Below are 18,597 nucleotides of genomic sequence, written 5' to 3'. Positions count from 1 at the left end.
TAAGCGCTCTACCGCTGAGCCACAACCCCAGCCTCAGGGCTTTTAAAAATGATATATGCCAGCTCTCCAGCCCTCTGCCATATCAAAGATATGTTGGGCATTTATGTGAAATTTAAACTACTAATCCAAATAATGTCCTCAATAGAATTCACCTAAAATTCCAGTCATATTTTAATTGATTACAACTGCTAAAAGATCATGGAATGTTCAGCTGGCATTTAATCTACTTAAACAAATGAAAAGATCAATTAGTGACAAATTAATTTTAGTATATTTTCAAAAACTTCCCAACTCAAATTAATATGCATTTTTGTGTATGTTTACACAAACAAATATACATCATCCATTCCCTCATCTGAAGTCCAGCCTCCTATAGGAGTACATTTCTGGGGCTCCAAAGACTACTTGAGTCAGAGATGGCATTTCCAGGAGCCCTTTAGTCTTGACAGCAAGATTGTTGGATGTGGCTGCAAGGCACAGGCAACAAGCAGCTTCTGTTCTTTTCCATCTGCACAGTGCAGATGCCACTTCTGTTGTAGCCCAGGTTCACATATCCAGGTGCTTGTAGAGTCTACGACTTTTCTCTTTTTTATTTCTGTTGCCATGTTTTTTCCAGGGCTTCCCAGTTCCATTTTCAGAGGTCAGAGTAGATGCAGTCACCAGGCCACTCCCAGGCCTGTAACCCATCACAGCCTGAACCCCTTTGGTCAAAGCTCTCACATTCTCCTGGGAAATAAAAGACATTATATACAAGGTGCCAGATGGCTGTCTCCCTTGATGAACATACACAGTATTGTTTATGGATCACTTCAAGATAAACATGAACATATCACTGAGTGAAGTTTTTTTTTTTCTCTCTCTCTCCACCCCTTAAATGTTAAGCTTCCCAGAATTCTCTTTGGTTCATTTTATTTTCCCCCTCGTCTACTTTACTTAGTCCCATAGGTTTAAATGCCATCTATAACTAAATTCATAGCATTAGCTCTGTTCTGGAAATCTCTGTCTTATCAAAATCCAACCTGCCTCTACCCAAATTAGACACTGACTCTTTTAAAGAAATTTTAAGTTTGTGTAGTATGAAAAACTAATCCAATATGATCTGATATGGAAATCAAGATCTCACAATCTTTGTGTAATAGTAAAATATTGGGCTAAAGGTTAGTTATAGAATAAAATTAATGGTAAGTTTTCAGCTTTCTTATACATGACCCTGCCTGCCTCACAGGCTCATTTTGTGAAACACACAGGTAAACCACCAGATAAATACCCAACTAGTATCTGGATACAGCTGATTTTTAAAATTTCTTTTTTTGCTGTAGCACTCACTTAAAAGCATTTAAAATATATATTAGGTACAATTCTATGATTTAACTCTCTTGCACATAAATCTGTCTTTTAAAATACTACTTACAGATCCAGTAGATATGATATAAGCAATTAAAACTATATATTTTTTAAAATTGAGGATTGAACCCAGGCATATTCTACCACTGAGCTACATCCTCAATCCCTTTTATTTTTTTGAGATAGGTCTCAATAAGTTGCTGAGGCTGGGCTAGAACTTGCAATCCTACTGCCTCAATCTCCCAAACTGCTGGGATTACAGGCATATGCCACCATGCCTGACAAAGTTGTTCATATTGTAAAGATACAGTAGTTTTTGAATATTTTGAATATATTTAACAAGCCCCCCCCCCAATCATAAGATATGTTGACTCAGAGGAAAAAGGACCTACTAGGAAGAGAAAATATTTGCAAATTAGAAACTGGATAAGGGTCTTATATCTAGAATATATGAAGAATTCTTATAATTTAACAATAATAGACATTTCTCTAAAGAAAACATACATGTGCCTATGAGCACATGAAAACATACTCAGCATCACTAGTCATTAGGGGAATGCAGATCAAAACACTAAGATACATGCCCCATTGTCAGGCTGGCAAAATAAAGTCAGAAAATTTAAGTACTGGTAGGATGTGAAAAAATTAGAAATCTCCTACAATGCTGGTGGGATGTAAAACAGTAGCCACTTTAGCAAAGTTGGCAGTATCTCAAATGTTAACCTCAGCAATCCTGCTCCTATGTATATCCCCAAGAGAAGTGAAATATATATCCATATAAAAACTTTTATAGAAGCATTCACAGCAGCATTATTTATAATAGTCATAAAGTTGAAAATGTCCATCAGCTGACCAATAGATAGCTAAGTGAAAAAAGTGGGTTGTAAAAGATCACATGGCATATGATTCCATTCATGTGAAATGTACAGAATAGGCAAATCTATATAACCAGAAGGACTGGTGGCTGGCAAGGGCTGCGGGGAGATGAGAATGAGGAGTGACTGCCAAGAGCATATGATCTTTTTGGGGTAATAAAATTCTAAAACTGACTAATGTGGTGGTTGTACAACTCTGTAAATATACTGTAAATTACTGTACCCTTTAAAAGGATGAGTGGGAACTTAAATTTTAATTATGGTATGTGAATATCTTAATCTTTACTGTTATAAAAATGTGTTGGATCAGAAGTTAAAGAAAGTTAAAACTTACTTGATGAAAAAAAGTTTTGTCGACTACATTTTCTATCTGTTTTGTTTTTTTATTTCCACCCGGCTGCATTTTTATTTCATCACTTTTCGTTTCATTCCTTAGGAGTTGCTGGTGTTGATGCTGAAATGTCACAGGATCTCTTCCAGGAGGAGGATGGCAGTATAGTAGTTTCCCCTACAAAGAACATGGAGAAGATAACAGTGTCTCCTAAGTGTCATATGTGTTATCCCAAAATAAAAATCCCCAGAAGAGACATTTCCACTAGCCACCTCCTTAGGGAGCTTTCTACATTTGATTCAGCTGAGTTGAGTTTAGGTCTACTGCAACTGAAGAGTCCTCACTTTATTACACCAATGTTGATGGTGAAAGTGTTCTAGAGATGGTGCTCTCCCATGGCCCCAAGACTGAAACAAAATCTTTTTTCTCTGTTTCTTTGTTTGCATTTCTACTAAGCATTCTTTAGTATACGTTTATGATTATACTTATGGTCAATATTTTCCAAAAGAAAAACCAGGATACAACTAGACAATTGTCACTGTACTAAAGGAACATTAGGCTAGAAATCTGAAATCAAGACAGTTCCAATTCCTATATGTGGGATTGTAGTTGCTCACTGGGTACACATGTGCATCTTTCCACCCTAGAGGACTTAAAAGTTACACTTTACTCATCTTTGCATCCTTCACAGTTAAGAAGGTAAGAGAATAAATAATCCATATAAATACTATTAACTACTTTCTTCCTGAACTGGAGTCAATAAAACATGGCTGCCCAGTTTTATTTCTATGCTCCAAGAACTCCATTGATGTGGGCTTGAGGAAAGAAAGGAATAAAGCCAAAGCCTCGCAACTTGTTACTACCAGGGCCTCATAATGCTAATTTTGTAAAGAATTACACTTAAGGCCAAAATAATTCTTGTGCCAGGCACTGAGCTTAATGATATCTGTAACATACATATGTTAAAAACATGCATTGTTTTCATAATCTCCCAGAATTACATGAGCTACATACGATTAATCTCCATTTTAATTATGAAGATAATCCAAAATAGCTTGTTCTCATTTGTAACATGACAGCATTAATCCTCTTAAACTTGTTAACTCATTTATATTTATGGTGCTAAGGAATGGACATCATTCATTCATTCATGGTGCTGAGGGTTGGACCCAGGGTCCAAGAATGCTAAGCATGTGCTATACCACTAAGCCATTCCCCTAACCCCCCTGTCTCTCTTTTTATTTATTTATTTTTGGTGGTACTAGGAATTAACTGAGCCCTGGCATATTCTACTATTGAGCTATATCCCCAGATCCTTTATTTTTTATTTTAAGACAGGATCTTACAAGTTGCTCAGCCTGTTCTTGATCTTGCAGTCCTCGTGCCTGATTCCTGAGTAAATGGGATTACCGGCATGCACCACCATGCCTGATTTGTTACATATTTTTAATGAGATACATATAAAACATCTACAACTCCTATGCAAGTTATCTTTGATATGAATGTTAGCTATTACTACTACTGTTACTAGATAAGCATGGGAAGAAAGGCATGCAAACAGGTAAACCATAAGGAAGATTGTAATAACAGTCACAATGGGAACAACCAAAAGGCTGTAGAAATGGAAACACCAGAAGCATAAATCAATGAATTTCAGTGATTCCAGGTGTTCAAAGATCTTCATCTTTCCTTTCACAGTATGTTATTAGTCACTTCTGGATTATGAATATAACCCTAGTTATTACTCCATCTCAATGAAAAAAAAATCTCATAAACTTGTAACAGGTTGCCATTAGTTAAGAATATAGTATGTGAGAAAAGACTCACTTATTCAAAAGTAAGAACAGGGCTGGGGATATGGCTCAAGTAGTAGTGCGCTCGCCTGGCATGTGTGAGGCACTGGGTTCGATCCTCAGCACCACTCAAAAATAAAATAAAAATATTATGTCCACCTAAAAGCTAAAAAATAAATATTAAAAAAAAGTAAGAACAAACAAAAACAAAAATCCAGGATGCACTTACTTTGACATAATCCTTTAGGATATAGCGTGCAGACCGAGGTTGGTCTGGCTGTCCATGTGCTGTCATGAATCCTCGCATATCTGTGGGAGAAATGAACAGAATGAACTCAGAAGACAGAATATCACAAAGATAATTGAGGTACTGTATATTTAGTTTAAGTAAGCATGATTACTATGTTTTAAAAAATTAATTATCATTATATATTTTGTTTAGCATTACAAATATTTGCTAATGCAGAATAAACTATGTAGTTGAATCTGATATCTTAACAATCTCTAGCACCTCACTTAAAGTTACATTAAATTTCTCTATATTCCAGTTATTTCTTCAATCCCTGGACCTTAAATATTTATTTAAGGAAGCTATCTGAGAATATTATTAGCAAAATAAAAAGCAACAGGGCAAGCTTTTTTATTTCATGATACTCCTATTTTTTTTTTTTGGTAGTTTTCCAAACATATGATAAAGATCCTTTTAATATTATTCAATTAATAGATGGTGGCAGACAGGTTGTGTTAAAAACTCAGCGCTCTCACATACTAGATGGATGCTGGCTTGTTCTGTTTACAGGAAAGTATTTAGAATCTTAATTCACATCATACAAAAAATAAATTTAGATAGATTAAAAATCTGAATGTTAAAATAAATTTTACAGGAAGACAATTATTTTGGGGGGATAGAGAAAGCTTCCCCAAGTAAAACATCAAGCTGAGTCAAATCCAAAGAGGAAAAGACAGTCTATTAAAACTGTCCTCTTCTGTAAGGCTAAAGAAAACCATAAATAAGTAAACACTCGGGGGCGCAAAACAAAACACACACACACGCCCACACAGAACAAAGATCTCCTACAAATCATTTTAAGATACAACCAATATGTAGAAAAAGGTGATTCCAGAAGAAACATAGAAGGACAACAAACATATAAGAAGTTCAACCTTCACAATTATCTAAAGAAATACAAAGCAAAACTAGAGTAATTTGGCAATGCCTTTTAAAATTCACTGCAAGAATCCTTAATTCTATATGGACCCGCAGACAGCGGTCTCGGAAACTGTCTGTGGTCATTTGTTTTTACATCCTGGCTTTTCTTTTACTGGCTTTGTTAAGTAGTACTAGATAAAAAATAATATTTACAATATAAAAAAATAAAATAGCTGGGAATGTGGCTCAATGGTAGAGTACATGCTTACCTTGGGTTTAAATGCCTACATCCCCACAACTCCACAAAACTTCTGTTAACTATTTCTATTAATTAACCATATTGCTATGTTTTGTTCATGTTTTAATATAGAAAACAACTCACATCCATAAGCTGTCAGCAGTTCTTCTGAGGTTGGAGGTCGATAGGGATCTTCATCTTCTCTAGGCTTTATGATATTAATGCCATAGGTGGCTTCTAAAACATGTCGTGGAATATTCTGGCATACGTAAACTGGTCAAAGAATCCATTTTCTTGAACTGACTATCTTTGCCTCATGACATCTAAAACATACTGCTAAAAACAGAGTACTTCAAAACTTTTATGACAAGTGCCCTTTCTTCTCTCCAAATAGTACAGTTTTTCATTAAAGTATCAGTTTTTCTTTTTTTGAATATTTACTTTTTAGTTGTACTTGGGCACAATATCTTTATTTATTTATTTTTATGTGGTGCTGAGGATTGAACCCAGGGCCTTGCATGTGCTAGGCGAGTGGTCTACTGCTGAGACACAACCCTAGCCGTCAGTTTTTCGTTTTAAACAAAGTTTTATTCACCAATTATCACTTCCTAAAGAGACCTTAAAGATGACATTAAAAAAAAAACAAAACCAAGATTATAAATAAACTATAAATTTGTGAGCTAATCCTAATTAAGATATAAAAACATGGGATGTCTTTATTCTTAGTGCAACTATGCAGATGACTTTTCTTCCCTTTTCTAATCTCCCACAGTTTATCTGTAGTTTCCTTAGGTCACTTACAATTCTATCTTATACAGTTATTCATGAACACATCTCATATCCCCACAGACTGATCATCCTTAAAAGGCAGGACCCACCCAAGTTATACCTGTTAACCTCCACAGTACTAGCCTAATCTTCCTTAAATGCTTCATACATGTCTATTGTTAATTAGCAGACTCAAAAAAATACAGAAAAACATAAATATTAAGTCCTGTGTTCCCAACTAACAACAAAATTTCAACTATTAAAATTATGGTATGGTAGTGCTTGCCTGTAATCCCAACAATTTACGAGATTCAAGCAGGAGGACTTCAAGTTTGAGGCCAGTCTCAACTTAGTGAGACTGTCTCAAAATAAAAAATAAAAAGATCTGGGGCTATAGTCGAGTAGTAAAATATCCCAGCATTCAATCCCTAGTACTAAAAACAAACAAAGAAACAAACAATAAGTATTAAAAAATTTAAGCTTTTAAATCATTACACCAGTTCCCCACTCTGCCCCAAGTAAGACCAGTTTATGGTACATCCTTCAGTCCACTTTTCACTTTCTTATACACATATACCTATGAACACAAGAAAACTGTTTTGTGAGATAAAAGTTTTTACAAAAATGGTGTCATACTATATATGTACATGCAGTATTCTAAGGTTTATGCAGGTTGCTATTTGTACTATATTCACTTAGGATGGCCAGGTACTGTCCTTGATGCTGCTTCACATTTAACTCATGGTGCTGAGAGGCAGTGGAGTTCCTAACCTACTACCATCTGTGAGATCTTGGGTAAATGGTTTAACTTGTTTCTGTCCAATGGGAATAATAGCAATACCTGCCTCAAGGACTGACTTATGAGTATTAACTTAGTAAACATCAGAAAACATTATTAACATCAGCTGTGAGGTAGATATTGTTCTCATTTCATAGAAAAGGATAAGAATTCAGATAGTTAATCAAGTTTTTCTAAGGTCACTCAAATAGTCAAATGACAATATGATAAAGGTTTGCAACTTGGGGCTGAGAATCTAAAGCTGGGGTTCTTCCACTTTTACAGGTTGATGAAATCAGGAGATAAGGTTCTAATACTTAAGTCCTGATGTAAACTTGTGTAGGTTCTTAGTATTTTATTTAGTGTCTTTAAAATATCAGACCTGAATTCTTCAAATGACATTGAAAGGCAATGCCCCCCTGCCCCCAATCCCTGAAGCTTTAGTATGTGCCAAACAACCAGTTTTTTCTGGAGCAGAAAGGATATTAGTGATACAGGTGGGACATGATCTCTCATCTGGTCAATTGGGAGAATTCCATTGCAAATCATCTCTGCCTTAGTAGACACAAAGGATGGCATCACCAGGCCCGGGCAGTCACACAAGCATAGGCCAGGCTCCACATAGAGAGTCTGAAAGACAAGAGGTTTATGTTGGATATATAGCAGATGAAGGGAAAGAGGAGCGGTATGTGAATGGCAAGGGGCTGTAGAAATACCTGGAAATGCTTGGTGTGACCAGGTGTGGCAGACACAGATACTTTCTTATTGCCCATGATGGTGTTGATGGTTGAACTTTTACCAACATTAGGGTAGCCCACCTGGAAGAGACTCAGAAATTACTGAAAAGGCACAGTAGTTACCAAAGACCCAAAGATAGCACATAAATGGCGGCAAGACTAGCATAAGCATCTGGTTACTTTAGAAGATTGTTTGAAATAGATGCTTTGTGTGTTCCTTGACCCCCATTTCTCCTGCAGTTTGGGTGGGTTTATTCCAGTCTCATCTCCATGATGAATAGCTAATTTATACAAACTGTATTTCTATAGCTTTTGCTGTTAACCTAAGTAAATCTCACTGCCCCATTTACAGGCATTTCACTGTTCCCATTGCATCTTCCATAAGGAGGTGAAGATGAGTACCAGACAGACATTAAATCACAATATGATTATTTCAAATTTTCAATAACTTTTTAGTTTGGGCCCAGCAGAATGCCTGGCCTGTAGCAGGTGATCAAAAAATGTTTTTAGAATGGGTAAATTAACCTTTTTCAGTATTTCTTTTAATATCTTTATTTTTATTTATTTACTTTTTTTCGAGAGAGAATTTTTTAATATTTATTTTTTAGTTTTCGGTGGACACAATATATTTTTATTTTTATGTGGTGTTGAGGATCGAACCCAGCACCTGCACATGCCAGGTAAGCATGTTACCGATTGAGCCACATCCCCAGCCCTATTTATTTACTTTTATGAGGTGCTGAAGATTGAACCCAGTGCCTCACATGTGCTAGGCAAGCACTCTACCATTGAGCCACAAACCCAACTTGCTTTTCTGGGATTTCTACTATGGCATTTTCACATATGGATTTTATTATGTTGAAGTTGTTTAGTTATTTTGCAGTACTAGGAAATGAACCCAGGATCTTGTGCATGCTAAAGAAGTGTTAAACTGAGCTATATCCCAAGCCCTATTTTCAGTATTTCTAGAGTAACACATTCAGAAAGTGAGAGAGGCTGTTTTTTTGTTTCATTAAATGAAAAACACTTGTTGAGAAGCTGAGCTTTCTGATGCATGCAGAAATTAATTTTTAGTAATAAAACACAGAATGAAGCCTTAAAACTCTAAGAAATTAAGTAACTTTTCCAAAGTTCTACTGCATGACTGGGAAAAATGTCAATTGCTTTAGTCATTTTAAGCAAGTTTCTATTGTTGTTGTTGTTGCAGGGCCAGGGAAGCAAGTTGAGTGGAGCTATAGAAGGTTCAAACATAATTAGGATTAGCTTTACTTGACATGCAGGCATGCAACTTAAGAGCCCCAAGACTCCAAACCCGCCATGACCTCCCTTCTTCTACTCTTTGTTCTCCTGGATAGAAGATCTTTATAATAAACACCTTCTCTAACATCTTACATTTCTTTAGCTAAGGCTGGGGCCATTTAGAGCCATGCTTTTTCCCTTTGGGGTATAGGGACTTTCACAGCCTCTGGAATTAGGATATATATATGCTGGGATGTGATCTATTTTCTCCTTTGTGCTATGCAGTGGTTACATAACGAAAGCATCTGTCATGTTTTGCCTGGCCAAGATGTTGGAATTCTCCCAAATATGCATCTGGAACATTTACAGTATAAGTTGGCAAGGACCTCAAGATGCCAAAAGAATACCGAACTAGATATTAAATGCTTTCATTTTAGTTTCTGTTGGTAATTTGCAAGTCATTAAGAGTTGAACTGGAAGGAGATTGGATAATATATTTAGCATAACAAGTGTGTAACATATAAGCCTTGAGGGAGTTCACCCCTCAAGCTGGGCTCTGGCCAACACACTGCTTCATTCCATGATGCCAGTGGGCAATAAGATGGTGATATGCTCCTTATGATGCCAGAAGACTAACTGCTCTTTGGGGTCCTTGTGTAGCTAACAAAGGATGGGGAATAGACACTTAGGTAGTAATAATTTAATGATGTATTTCATCTTACCAGTCCAACAGTAAGTTGTCCATCTTTCACCTTCTTCCCAGTGTGTAGCTGCTTAAAGAGCTCCAGTAATTCCTGCTTTGACACCAGGTGGCTAAAATTGTGTATCTGCCTCCTCTGTGGGGTTTTCCTTCCCTGAACCTCAGAATCCACAGTGCAGCTTTTCTTCCAGCCCTCAGCATGGGCTTCCTCATCAGGGCAGCTATCTTCTGAGCATGTCTGCCAATCTTCTTCCTCTTCCTCCTGACAGTCCTCATATTCACTATCATCTTCATCACTAGAGGAATCATTAAATGAGAAAGAATCCCTGTCTGAGAGATGGTCGGTCTCTCTGTGTGGAATTTCATTCTCCTCAAAACTGGAGTTTTCGGATTCAGATGTGTTGGCTTCTCCAGCATCTTGGTTCACTTGCTCCTGCTGGAAAAAAAAAAAAAAAATCACAAAAGTTCAGAAGTGTATAGCTGCACTTTACACTTTGGTGAAGATACTCAATGAGCAGGTTATGTAAGTAAGATGAACAGAGGACAAGAAAATTATGCTGGAGACTGGAAAAGGCAAACACAAGGAGGAGGGAAAGTAAGCCTTTCTATGCAAGGATGTGCATGCAGCCAGTCACCAATAGTGGTGCCCTCTGGGAGGGCAGGAGTAGCAGATCTTCACTTTTTACCATATGCATTTCTGCATAATTTGAACTTTGTACAAATGTTATGAATTACTTTTCTAATTTAAAATAAATCTTAAAGCAACTGGAAAACCCTATGTTAAGATGAATTCTTTGGCAGTACATAATTTTGCAGTGGGCTGTAGAATAAAAGCATTTTTCATTAACAATAAAACATTTTAACATTCTCCTTTTTGAACAAAGCAAGAAACTTTTGAGCTTCATTTACATTTCTTAATGTTTAAGGAAATGGCTATTCTTTTGTGTCTGTGGTGCTAGGGATGGAGCCCAAGGCTGTGCCCATGCTAGGCAACTGCTCTCACTGGGACACTCCCAGCCCTGCTACTCTTTAAGTGCCTTTAATTAGTCAAAAAGTACCATGGAGCACAGACCCCTGAGTGTGAAATGCAGAGTAGCAAAACTTCAATCCAGAAGTTGATGATTCATTATCAATGAAAGATTTCCTTTGGAAAAGAGAAAGATAAAAATCACTACTCATGGGTGAGTTAATTCTTCTGAATCCCTCTTGAACAACATAGCAGATAGGAAGTTCTACCGTAGCACTAATTCTTACCTACAAGTGTGAAGTGGTTAGACTTGAAAGTGACACATGTTTTGTATCATTTCTAAGTTGATTTAATACTAGAATGAGTAACAGCCACCAAGGAGGACACAGTCAAACAGGTATCCTAAAAGTTAGGAAAGAAGAAAGAACAACAACATTTGAGGAAAAATAGATATGATTTCACAATGGCCACTCAAAAAGAAATCTGGCCTGTAAGAGAATCCTAAAATTAGAAATAATTTTTATGATAAATAAGCAATGAATCTAGAGAAGTCAGTGTGTCCTCACTGTGATCTTTTCTGAATCATTTTAAAATATGAAAGAAATATAAAAACAAGAACGTGAACTACAAATCAAGAAATGTGTGGTAGAAAATCTGGCTAGAAGCAGTTCAGCTTTAGAAAAAATGCTAAAGACAACAAAAGGACTTTGTAATAATTACGTTAAAAATTGAAAGAATGAGAAAGTCAAGCCTTTGGACAATGTAATTATTAATAGATGACCCAGAGAATTGTATTCAACTAAAAAGAATTATATATATTTAAATAAGGGGTTGAACAATTAGAGGAAGAACCACACTCTTCAGAAAGGCAAATAAGCAGTGAACGTCAAGCCATTTTTAATAAGTTTTATATTCAATACCCAATTAGATATGGCTACTGATATGAAAACACAACCTGAGAAATCATGGAGAAGAGATTTTAAAAGACTTGGGAGGAGCAAATGGCACATCACTTTAAAAATCAGAAAAAAATATCCATAAGTCAAGCACTGTTAATGCATAGGCTAATAACTGAAAAAACCCACAAATTAGCTGATGAGCCTTAAAAATAAGACAGACATCAATAGGAAGCTCCCATGGTTTCCTGAGAACACATCATGTAAACAATTTCATTTCTCTCTAGAATCTATTACTTAGAAGAATGTTAAAGACATAGAAACTGATATTTTTTTTCCATTTCTGATAGGGTTATTAACTTGTTTTATCAGGACAGAACCATAAAGTGATAAATATTTAATTAAACACTTCTTCATGACACTTGTTTCCAGGACAGATTTGAAACAATAGAAATAGTGGGCACGTAGGCAAAAGACGGAGCCCAATTGCCAGAGAGTAGGAAGTACCTGCATGCTGCTGAGAAGACTTAATGAACAAAATATGTAATGTGTTCAGAATAACAAGCCTGGTAGGGAGTAAGATTCTATTAATATCACTTTTATGGGTCAGTTTTTATTTATTCTTGTGAGTGTGCTTATCTTCACCACATAAAAATGCTGAAGGTACAATAACTCTGGAAGCTAGGCAGGAGGTCTGCAAATGGAGGCTAGCCTTAGCAAATTGGTAAGACCCTGTCTCAAAAAATAAAAGTACTGGAGATATAGCTCAGTGGTAGAGTACTCCTGGGTTCAATCCCTGGTACAAAAAAAAAAAAGCTTGGTAGAGAGTGATTATGTCAAGAAAAGGTCACAGAACTCCTATCTCTGGTTTGATTATGTTTAAAAATGTTATCAATGACTTAGAAGAATATACAGACTATATAGAAGTGTAAACACACAAAGTCTGCAGATGATTCAAAGCCAGAATGAGAGAAAAGAAAAACTGCCCTTTAAAAAATAAACTCTACCTTGATCCCAAACCATTAATGTTACTATCCCAAGTTGAGGTAAAAGTAAACTTTTTCCACATGTAAAAATAGTTTGCTAAATTCTCCTTTTAAAAAACTATTTGAGAAATTCAGTTGACCACAGGTTAATATAAGTAAACAGCATAATTTAACTCCTGGAAGCAGATGAAATTAACAGAAAGTTTGAATTAATAAAAGTATCCTGATGTCAAAAAATGTGCACCTTTCTGTATATGCTCTGGGCAATATACTTCTGTATATACTTCTGGAGTAATACTGCCAATTTTAATCATAATCCTGACACAAGCAGATAGGCATTCAGAATGGGGGCTCCAAAGAGGGTGTCTATAAAGAATTTAATAGCAGATATTACAATGTGTAGTCAAGGGAACCAAGAGGACATAGGACAAGTGCTCAGATCAAAGATTAAGGGGGCTAACACAGCTTCACTAAGGGAAGAACTTTCTGAATTTAGGGACTGAAAAGGAATGAGCTACCTGGTTTTGGGACCTTGTCATTGAAAGCAGTCACATAGAGGTAACATGACTAACAGGATGGTGAACTGGAGGTTAGAGCTTGCTAAATTGTGAGTACACCCAGAGGAGGGTGCTGTATTCACAGAACCTAGCTGCATACCCACTAAATGGATGTGTGACCGACAGGAGAAAAGGAAAGGATGATAGGGAAAAAAACATTTACTTGTAAATGTCTATTAATATAAAACATGAGTCTATTAATTTCTTCTCATAGTTATTATCTTATTAGGAAAAAAGCCCTATTTTTGTAAAATTTGGGTTAAAAGATTAAGGAAATAAGAGGGTATATCTAAGTTTAGGGTTAATTTCTTTGTTTTCAAAACAAAGTCAAGGGATTCTGATCAAACCCTGAAATGTTACTACATCTTTCTGTTCTAATTTCCTTAGAAGTAATTACAAGGTCATTATGAGACTTCCTATAAAATGTCTTATTTAAAAAGAAAAAAATTTAAAATATCAGCGTGCAACAATAGGGATGTTAGAATATTTTAAAACTACAAAAAAAGTAATTTTGTGATTCACTTTTCTATTGGTCATCCTACTATTAGTATTTAGGGGGAAAAACCCTGAAAAAACAAAACCAGTTCCCACAAATCTCCAATGGGAAAAACAAAACACCAAAATTCTCCCTGCAAACACCCTGAAAAAGTGCTCCAGATTACCTTAGAGTCCTCATTCAACTGAGCAGGTTCAGCCAAAGCTGACCAGAAAATAACCTTCACATCTTCTTTTTCAAAGTACGAGGCCCAGGCACTCCGTTGCTCAGCAGTCAACAAGTCAGCCTTGTTTATCAGAATAACATTCTCCTTTTCAGCATCTGTCTCTTTCACATAACATTCCTAGGTGAGACAAGAACACTCAGAAATATCTCTTCAAACAAGTAAAATATTAGTTATTTTAAAGATACCCAATAAAAGTGTTTTTAAAAATTGCACCCCCTCCACAGTAAATCACTTGCTAGTTTAAAGATTTTAAATCTTGGTACATTCTATTAATTAATCTTTCATTAAGCTTTGAAAAGAAGTTTCACAATTAAGATTTTTGTAACTGATTTTTGTAAGTTTAAAAAAATCTGTATAACTATGGTTCTCAATTGAAATATGAACACCTCACAGAATATAGTGTTTTATTAGTTTAAATCTGTAGTATATCATTTCATGTAATCTTTATACCTTAGTTACTATACCCTGTGAAATTTTATAAACATAATTTACTTGTAAAATACTACAGGAAATAATAAGTGAAGTGTAAGAAGGGAAAACTTAACATGGATTTAAAAGTGAAGTGAATGGAATATGAAAAAATAAGTAAAATGTTATTTCCATTGGTGTCTCTTGAAAAATGGGAAACTGGCAAATGTCTATTAATAAAGTAGCTTCTGAACTAAAAGCTAGAAAACTCATGCAAGTGTTTGTGCCTTCCTATAAATGGAACAATTGTTTCAGAAGAGAAAACATCTGTCTAAACAGTGGCATTATGCAAGCTCCTGACCTTGGGAGGAGAGGCCTAAACAAACAAAGCTAATGAGTACAGAATGCTTGCCTACAGGGATTGCTGTGAGTGATGCTGTCTTTCTTTGCTACCCCAAAGGTGTTGAATTAAACTTTTATTTATTTATTTTTTGTTCTTTTTAGATATACATGACAGTACAGTGTATTTTGACATATTACAGATAACTTATTCTTTACTTACCAAATCTTCGCATCTAAACAGCAGTGGGTTTCGAGCATCTACTATCTGGACCACAATATCACTAGGAAAAAAAAAATAAGTGAGAGAATCTAATCATTGTGAAGTGAAAGGGGTTGCTGCCCATATATCGAGGGGAGAGTAGCAAACACTTTCCGTATATTAAGCACTTGACACATATTTTTAAAAGCACTATTATTCCCAGTTTGTGTGAGGAAACTGAGGCTTATAGTTAAGACCTATAGCCTAGGACCAGCTATAAGCAACTGAGCCAAAACAGGAATCCAGGCAGTTTGGACCAGGGGTTATGCTCTTAACCATAACATTCTACCATTCTAACAATGGCTTAGAGAGACTAAAGCGGCATTTCATTGCTAAAACTTCCACTATAATTTCTATTAAACTCTCCTGGTAAGATAAAAGAGTATTCCACATAGTCCACTCCAAGTTGAAGTCTAAATATTCAGTTCCTAATTTTCATTCATATTAAAGCTTCAAAAGAAAGCTAATAAATCACTTGCTGACAGCTACCTCTATAAAAGCCAAAATCTTATTTAAACCCAGGACTACCACAAAGCCAACAATCACTCAACAGTTCTAAGAACATGCTTCAATAACAAAACAGTAAAATATCAATTTAAGTTGCCATACTGAGCAGGAATCATGAGTTCAACTTCTTCCATCATACAGAAAAGAATATGGAGCAATAAAAAAACTCTCTGTAGTCCTTGAATCCCTCACAAATTGGAGGGGATTGCAGGTGCCTTCCATGGCACTGCAACACTGCAACATTTTTCTCCTCAGAAAAGATCCTCTGCTTCTCTGGGAAGTGCCTCCCTCCTACTCTCCCTCACTCCAGTTTCTGTGGCTAGCAAGATGTTCTAAGGGCCAGCTGTCACTGCCAATGGAAAGAGAAGCTGCAGAGCTATCACCATCTTACAGCACTCTCCCCAAATCCTAATTTGGAAGATCAACCTTTTCTAAGGTAACTCTCCACAACCATACTAAATACCAAGGAATCAAGGTTATCATTTAGGGGAGGGCTTTGACAAGTGAAAGTGCATCGCCCCCTCCCACAGAATAGTTAAAATTTTAGCATAACCTTGTGATTCAAATTCAAAGAATTCCTAATTTTTGACAAATTGTTTTTAAGTTGTCTTAGCTGGCCCCAGAATTTCCTTTCTAAGGTAACATATCACTTGCAAACTGAATTAAGCTGAATGTCTGAAAAAAAAAAAAAAAAGGGACAAAGCCTAATAAGGTAAAACCACAGGGTCTATAAACATTACATCTACCTACTAAACATGCAGACAGGATAAATGGTTTCAAAACACCAGAAGGAAAAGAAGACATTTTAAGCTAGCTTTATTTCATGCGCTGATTAGGATACCAAGTGCCAACTGTGTAGCAGGAAACATTTGTGAACACAGTGGAAACGCCTTATCTTACTGGAATACAGTGTGCTGCCCCCAGTGCCTCAGCAGTTTCCTGCATTTCAATGGCATGTTATACATCAAATCTTTTCTGATAACTACTGTTGAAATTAAAGAGGCAGATGGCTTAGCCAGCCTGTTAGCAAACAGGAGACATCTGCTGTAGAGAAGTCATCAATAAATATTTCCTGTTCAAGATGTGGTAGTAGTCACTTTATTAATAACATATCTGTGTAGCTCAGCTCTATTTTCATGTGATATAACTATATTCCCTGAGTTAGAAATACACTGTTATTAAAAAGAAAGAGATAAATCAATAAAAATATCAGAGCAAGTAATTCTGTAGTTCAACTAAAGCTAGGGGTTTGAACAAGTGTGGACATACTCTGGAGAAACCAACTGCTATTTTAGGGCATACAAAGTATGTCAAGAGCCTTCCTGTTGAACATGGATAACTGAATACATATAGCTGCCTCTGCTTCCTCTCAAAATGTAAAATCTAAAAGCAAATGATGAAACTCATTAGAACAAGGAGAAAGAAAGAATAGCAGCAACTAAAAAATACTAAACAGTGAGAAAGCTCAGATTAGAAGCATCAGCTCTCTTTAGGATAGAGAATGAGGTATGGGACCAGAATCACCTTCCCACTTAGCTCCTTGGTTGGCGCCACTGTACCATTCAGCCAGGCAACTGCAATCCAGCCCATAGCTCCCATTCCTCCACCCCAACAGTAGAGGGTTAGCATTTACCATGGAGAAAAGAATCTAAGAGGCTCTCAGACTAGGACTTTAGGCACAGGAGATGGTGAGAAAGAGGTGTCATACATAAAAAGGAAAATGAAACATAAGCCTACATACTGCAACTGTGAGGATGCCCAGCCTCCTGGCATCATACCACTCTGTTTGGCCCCATTCTCAGAAAAAGATTATTCTTCACATTAAGAAAATGGTCTTAAAGAAAAAAGGCCAACAGTAACATCTTGGGATATTCCAACCAAATATAATTGATCCCTGCCAAGTCACCTCAGAGAGGTTCACCACTTGGCAAACTCTACCCAAATAGGTAGGTCAATCAGCTTTGTAATGCTTCACCCTTAAATATGAAGGGATGGAGCTGAGGATATAGCTCAGTGATTGAGTGCTTGTGTAGTATGCAAAAGGCTCTGAGTTCAATCCCCAGTGCTGCAAATAAATAAGAATGGACAAAAAACATCACTAGACATATGGGAAAGGCCTTGTATGTGAACATCAGAAACCAGAATAAACAGAATAAAAGAAACAGAGAAGACAGGAAATATAAAAGTAAGAGAAAATCTAAAATAAATACTGTAAGTATGTGGGAGGAGGTTGAGGGTGCAGCATTGAAGAGCATGTTAACAATTCTTTCTTTAAAAAAGAAAACAGGCATTCTCACAGCACACACCCTCAACTGCTAGTGAAGCACTGAAGGAGATATGAATCCATTCTGCTCTGCACAAGTTCCCTAGAACAATACTAGACTTCCCAAGCTCCACTCAAGCCTAACTGAGTAAAAGGGGCCTGTGTGGAGCTGCCACCCACAGCAAGCTTCTCCTTTTTACACATTACTATTCCGACTTCTTCATATCCCAGCCCATCAGCCCTCTATCTGCCCCTGGAAAGCAGGAGGTGGGGACCTAAAAAATTGAGACATAATTCATGTCATCATAAAAATTCACCCTTTTAAATGTACAATTCAGTGATTTTATCCATACATATCTGTAACCATCACCACTAATTTCAGCATATTTTCATCATCCTTAAAAAAAAAACAAGTGATTTTTTTACAAGTTTTATTCAAGTCTCATTTTCTTGGTAACAATGCTAAATGTGGGAATATTTTTTCCTGAGAATGAACCAATTAAAGCATCCTATTTCATGGGTTAAAAAAAAATAGAGACAGAAGGTTCACTATATCAAGTATTAAATTCATTTATGGAGTCCTTGAAAATAACTAAAAAACTCTTTTTAGTAAAACAGAGACCTAACTATACTAAGAGGTGATGTTAGAGGAATGTAATTTTATTAACTTTTAACAATTAGGAATTCTCAAGAGTACATGGAAAAGAATGAAAATTTCCCATAAACTTATCAAACCC

General features: G+C 36.2%; 1 protein-coding gene across 2 annotated transcripts in view; it reads right to left on the bottom strand.

Annotated features, from left to right (window-relative positions):
- Positions 1–248: 248 nt before the first annotated feature.
- Positions 249–18,597, bottom strand: part of Lsg1 (large 60S subunit nuclear export GTPase 1) — a 33,048-nt gene continuing 14,699 nt past the window's right edge. The window contains exons 6-14 of one of the 2 annotated variants that reach the window (XM_026400277.2): positions 15,052–15,112; positions 14,022–14,198; positions 9,976–10,389; positions 7,994–8,095; positions 7,764–7,907; positions 5,876–5,999; positions 4,573–4,652; positions 2,554–2,727; positions 249–726 (exon numbers count right to left, since the gene is read on the bottom strand). In XM_026400277.2, coding sequence (XP_026256062.2) covers positions 547–726; positions 2,554–2,727; positions 4,573–4,652; positions 5,876–5,999; positions 7,764–7,907; positions 7,994–8,095; positions 9,976–10,389; positions 14,022–14,198; positions 15,052–15,112 — 1,456 coding nt within the window. In that variant the 3' untranslated portion in view covers positions 249–546. The remainder of the gene's footprint in view (positions 727–2,553; positions 2,728–4,572; positions 4,653–5,875; positions 6,000–7,763; positions 7,908–7,993; positions 8,096–9,975; positions 10,390–14,021; positions 14,199–15,051; positions 15,113–18,597) is intronic. The other variant, XM_026400278.2, reaches the window with a different exon arrangement.

This window comes from Urocitellus parryii, chromosome 2, assembly GCF_045843805.1.
Source record: "Urocitellus parryii isolate mUroPar1 chromosome 2, mUroPar1.hap1, whole genome shotgun sequence".
Lineage (NCBI taxonomy): Eukaryota > Metazoa > Chordata > Mammalia > Rodentia > Sciuridae > Urocitellus > Urocitellus parryii.
This window is presented reverse-complemented; position numbering and strand designations above follow the sequence as displayed.